Source organism: Tympanuchus pallidicinctus, unplaced genomic scaffold (assembly GCF_026119805.1).
Source record: "Tympanuchus pallidicinctus isolate F22 unplaced genomic scaffold, pur_lepc_1.0 scaffold3, whole genome shotgun sequence".
Taxonomy (NCBI): Eukaryota; Metazoa; Chordata; class Aves; order Galliformes; family Phasianidae; genus Tympanuchus; species Tympanuchus pallidicinctus.
The window spans coordinates 2950057-2955739 of NW_026294747.1; the positions used below are offsets into that span (position 1 = coordinate 2950057).

The 5683-nt window shown below is 51.4% G+C and overlaps 1 protein-coding gene across 1 annotated transcript; it reads left to right on the plus strand.

Annotated features, from left to right (window-relative positions):
• Positions 1-3307: 3307 nt before the first annotated feature.
• On the plus strand, positions 3308-5064 carry LOC128086637 (RIMS-binding protein 3A-like). Its single transcript, XM_052695462.1, has 2 exons — positions 3308-3556; positions 3987-5064. The coding sequence occupies exons 1-2, from the start codon at positions 3308-3310 to the stop codon at positions 4653-4655; spliced, it is 918 nt and encodes a 305-aa protein (XP_052551422.1). The 3' UTR covers positions 4656-5064.
• Positions 5065-5683: the final 619 nt, after the last annotated feature.

The window sequence follows — 5683 nt, forward strand, 5'->3', positions numbered from 1 at the left end:
GCTCTGTGTGCAGTGTGCCTCTGTTCCACCAGTACAATTACGTAACTCAGAAACCAACCACACGCTGATCGCGTAGGGAATCAATGCTCTTATTTGCATTTAGTCCTGTTCCAGTCGGCAGGATACGTGGGATGAGCTGGATTTTTATTTGTTACATCTAGTCATTATTTCCACTTGGAAGTTACTTGTATCATGTTTTTATTGGCAGTTTGCAACTAATTAAAAAACTGCCAGGTAGCTTAGCCTCTTCATTGAAATTATTACTCTCATGCTGATTTTTTTTTTATAAGGAGAAATTATTTAAAAGAGCGGATGATACACAAATAGGGAAATTGTTCAAAATAAGCTTTCAGAAGCCCTCAGATTTTGTGCAGCTTCCTTCCTGCTGTGCTTCAGGACAGCAGGCTGCTGAGGCACAGTGCTGTGGCTTCGTTACCATCGCACAGAAACGCCCAGTGACTGGCAGGCAGGCTGGAGGTTTCTGCAGCCAATGCTGCACAAATGCAATTGTAAGTGAATCTTGCAGCTAAAAGTCACCAGTGTTTCTTTTCCTGGGAAAATGCTGTTCTAAGTTGGCAGCATAACAAGGCTGAGATGGCACGACATGTGGCTGCTTATGGGTAACACAATCAGTGGTACTGGTAAGTGAGGGCACTCCCGTCCAGTAGAAATCCCCTGGAATGTAGCTGCTCCCAACAGAAGAACGCTCAGCATCTCCAAGCAGCTGCTTCAAGACAGCTTTGTCCCCAGGTGCAACTCAGCACCAGGCAGCGCTGCTCACTTGCAAGCAGTGCCTGTGGGTTGGGCAGCACTGCCCCAGCAGCACTGGGCTGCTTGGAAAGGAAAAACAAAAAGCAAACCTTTTCTTTTGGTCACTCAACCATGAATGATTTAGCTGCTATTAAGAGCACAAAGCCAGAAATCGCCTTCTGCAGTCCTGCTGCAGCTTGTTGGGGAACAGTGGAGCTCCAGGAAAAAAAGACGAAAAATAAAAGAGAAGTCTGGCCTGGCAGGGCTGCTGGCGCCACTATGTACAGCCCACGGACCGACTGCTGGAAGGAGAACTTGCAGTGCCCAGTGCCCCAACTGCTCTTTCTGCGGTGACAGTGTGAAGGAAGGTGAACTCAGGGAGCAGTTCTGTAATGTTCCTCATACCGAATGAGAAGACATCCGGGGCAGCAGTTACACTGTTACAGCCCGTAGAACTTGATCTCAAGTGTTCTTGCTCACAAGGGCTCCCAGGCAGTAAATGCCACCCGTGCCGTGACTGCTGGGGACCCACGGGGCTGCAACTGCGAGTCCTCAGCCACCATCTGTAACACGGATGGATGCTCTCTCATTAGAACTCATCTGCCATCCTCGGGGTCTTTGACACTGAGTTGCTGAGGCAACACAAAAAGCTAATAAAACCCTGAAATTGCGCAGGGCTCTTTGCTGAAGCCTAACATTTCTTTGCCAACTATAACTGATGTCCACTATTTCTGATGTATTACTGCCACACGCTGTCATACGGCTGTGCTCCTACCTGACTGCAAAGCAGACGCACACACGTTGGTACACAGCATGTGCACACTGAGATTTCTTGTGTCTTGCTCTATGTGGGCAGCAGCACCCCAACCACTGGAAGGAAAACCCTTCCCAGCAAATTGGAACATCCTTAAGAATCTTTTGGAATCTTTTGCAGCCAACTTCCAGGCACTTAGCAGTTTTTGCTCCGTGTGCAAACCCATTTAAGATCTTGATTGCAATGCTTTCAATATTGGCATTGACGGTTCACTGACCAGCACACAATTTCTCCCTTGCCAACAAGGGCCGTGCACCCATTACTGCACTAATTAATGAAATGTGCTGCTTGTCGCTAAGATCCTTGCCTAACCTGGAATGTTGTCACTCGGAGTGTTTCTCACAAATTCGGTGCCAAAACCAAATCCTTGGCTTCTGTCTGATTGACTCCCAGTTTTTCATCATCTCAGACGCTGGCTGTAAAAACTAGAATAGAAAGCACGACAACATCAATTTTCTAGCTATTATTTATTATTATTTATTGACAGATATTCATAAGCACTGAGCGCAGGTCTGGTGGCTTTGTCGAGGTTTTCCTCGTTTTCTTCGACGACTTCTTTCCCCCCAGTTTCTTTTCTGTGTTTTTCTTCAGCCTGCACCGCAGATTCAAGCCCGTCGGTGAAATAATTTCCATGGTCTCTGATGCCATCGCGTGGCCAAGCGGCGAAACTGCAACGAAGTCCGTTCCACGTTCTCTGGTGCCGTTTGGTGGCCGATTGGGAACACAGCATCTAATTTCCTTCCACGGTATCTAATAACCCCATGTGGCCAATCCGTGCCCAACAACGAGATGCAAAAAGACGCGAACTTTGCAGCAAAAACTTTGCTCGTCCATGGATAAACCCAACCTGGTTGGGTGACTGAGTGTTGCGACTCTGGAAATGCCTGGAGCTGATGCACTGTTCTGTAAAGGGATTCTGTGTTCTGCAGAGTTCCTCTGCCACTCTTTCAACACCTTCTTGTGACATCTCTGTTCCCTCTTTCATGATTCTCATTGTGGGATCTGCAACCTGGGCCTCCAAACTCAGTTTGTCTGCTCCCACGTTGTCCCAACCCATTTTATGATGCATCCCCTTCCACATTCCCTCTATGTCCTCGCGTCCCAATTGTGTCTTTGTGTCCTCCCAGTGTCCTCTGCCTGTGTCCCCTCTGTGTCTTCTGTGCCACACATTAATTGCACCCGTGCTGAGTGGTGTTTAAGGGCACGTAATTAAATTCCACGTCTTGTTGGATCTCCTTCTGTTTTGCAGTTCAATGGGGGTCGAAGGGTTTCTGAGGCTCCTCTGGTTAATGATTCCAGCGCTGTGAAATCTGTGGGGTGGACGATGGAACAGCAGGAACCCCTTGTTCATGCGTCGCTTGTATGCAGGTGGGTTTTGTGATGGCTGTGGGAAGCTCCCTTGGAGATGGAATGGGGGGTGGTCCCAAGGAGCTTGCCCTGCTCCCTGGGCTTTGTCCTCCCAGGCCAATGAGCTCCATGGCTGGCGATAGAGCGAGGTGCGTAAGGGGGGGGGCCTGGAAGAAGCAGCAGGCCCAGGAGGAGCAGCAGCTGAAGGAGTGGGAGCAGCGGCAGCGGGCGACAGAGACTCAGCAGCTGCTGCGCTGGAAGGAGGCCGAGCTGCACGCGACGCAGGAGCTGCTGGACCGGGAGCGCGATGCGGCCCAGCGCGTGGCTCGCAAGCTGCAGCAGCTGCTGGCTGGGGTGCTGAAGAGCCCCCATAAGAACAACAAGGAGGCCTGCGCCATGCTGTCGGACATCCTCAGCAAGCTGGCCTGGGCGATGGACGGTGAGCAGCCCGCCCGTATCCGCCAACTCCAGCATCAGCTGGAGCTGGAGAGGAGGCTGTTCGAGCAAAACATCCTGGGGAGCTGGGAGGGTGAGCCCCAGCACGTGGAAAGCCACAGAACAAACTGCTCCCAGGACAGAGAGGTGGGCCACCACCGTGCAGAGCAGGGCTCCAGTCAACTGCCTGTGAAGGACACTCACGTCCAGGTGAGATGACTCTGAGAGAGTGGGGGTTGTTCAGCCCGGGGGCAGAAGAGGCTCTGGGAACACCACAGAGGGTCCTTCCAGTGCCTGAAGGAGGACTGGGGAAAGCTGGAGAGGGACTTGTAGTAAGGGAGGGTAGTAGTGATACAACAAAAGACACTGCCTTGAAAGTAGAAGAGGGCAGATCTGGATGATATAGGAGGAGGAAAGACTCAGCACTGTGAGGGTGCTGAGGCAGTGATACAGGCTGCCCAGAGAAGCTGTGGATGCCCCATCCACCCCTGGCAGCGCTCCAGGCCAGGCTGGAGGCACCTTTGGACAACCTGACCTAGTGGAAGATGTCTCTGCCCATGGCATGGGCTTGGAACGGGAGAGTCCTGAAGGCCCCTTCCTACCCAAACCATTCTGTTATTCTATGATTTTCTGGTTCTAGGTGCCAGAGATGGCCAAGGAAGACCTGGGGCTCCCAGGCAGCACAAGCACCGAGCTGCTGCTGCAACGAGCCCCAAGCAACCTGGAGAGGCAGTGCCAGGCCCTGCCGGCTGAGAACCACCTGCTGAGAGAGGGACGCTCTCCAGAAGTGTGCCAGGAACGGCAGAGGCTCCAGCAGGCTGCAGCCAAACTTCAAGTGCTCAGCAATTGCCTGCAGGAGAAATGCACGCAGCTCCAGGAGATTTGGGAAAAGCAGAGGCCACACAGAAATCCCAAACAGGAATGCTCCAACCAACAGGAAGAGTTGGAGGAGTCAGAAGGGCGGCTGATGGCAGTCTGCAGCCTGCATTCTCACAGACGAACATCACCGCTAATTCGAAGGTTCTTAGCTCGTCACAGCTACAATCCTTTGGAGGGCCCTAATGAGGACCCAGAAAACGAGCTTCCCCTGACTGCTGGACAGTACGTTTACATCTTTGGAGACGTGGATGAGGATGGCTGGTTTCTGGCAGAGCTGACGGATGGCACGAGAGGACTGGTCCCTTCCAATCTGGTGGAAGAAGTTTCTGATGATGACCTGGATACAACCGTGCCTCCAGAGCTTCGTGATCTCCTGCTGGATACCGATGATGAAGAGAGACTAGGCAGCAGGAGCGGTGGCAGAGAGTGATGGTCACCATCCAGAAACCTGTGTCCGCCTGCTGGCTGAGCCTGGGGGACGCAGATTCCTCTCCACAAGACAGCAACATCCCATCAAAATTCCACTTTTCTGGATGAAGACTGCCTCCTGCTCCACTTGATGTTCAAGTGGAGCATGGTCCATCGGCAGCAAGACCTTGAACACTCATCAGTTGTATGACAGAGAATTTACTACACTGGACTGGACTAAAACACACACACACACACACACACACACACATACAAAAAAAAAAAAAAAAAAACAAAAAAACCAAAAACACACACACAAAAAAAAAAAAATTAAAAAATTACAATAAAAAAAATACAAAACAACCAAACCCCAAAAAAGTGTGTAAGCTCATCTTGTTCTCTGGCACTCTGCTTTTGTCAAGGTACGAGGAAAGGAGCAGGCTGAGGAAAGCCTCCAAAGCCTCTCTCCAGCGAGCTACCTACAGGTATTACAGAATCACAGAATCACAAGGTTGGAAACGACCTGCAAGATCATCTAGTCCAACCACCCTCCCATTCCTATCAGTACCACAAGCACTAAACCATATCTCGTAGCTCCTCACCCAGGCGCCTCTTGAACGCTACCAGGGACGGCGACTCCACCACCTCCCTGGGCAGCCATTCCAGTGCCTGACCACCCTTTGAGAGAAAAAGTTTCTCCTAACATCCAACCTAAACCTCCTCTGGTATAACTTCTGGCCGTTTCCTCGGGTCCTACTATTTGCCTGGGAGAAGAGGCCAGACCCTTTTGCACCACAACCTCCCTTCAGGAAGTTGTACAGTGCAATGAGGTCTCCCCTGAGCCTCCTCTTCTCCAGACTGAACAATCCCAGCTCCCTCAGCCGCTCCTCATAAGACTTGTGCTCCAGACCCCTCACCAGTTTCGTTGCCCTTCTCTGGACACGTTCCAGGGCCTCAATGTCTTTCTTGTAGTGAGGGGCTCAAAACTGAACACAGTACTCGAGGTGCGGCCTCACCAGTGCTGAGTAGAGGGGGACGATCACCTCCCTG

What these genes read in the sequence shown, in the direction of transcription:
- LOC128086637 (XM_052695462.1), top strand. Translation starts at nt 3,308, where the DNA reads ATGCTGTCGGACATCCTCAGCAAGCTGGCCTGGGCGATGGACGGTGAG. An exon ending in TGAAGGACACTCACGTCCAG is followed by an intron (nt 3,557 to 3,986) that starts GTGAGATGACTC and finishes TTCTGGTTCTAG; the next exon opens with GTGCCAGAGATGGCCAAGGA.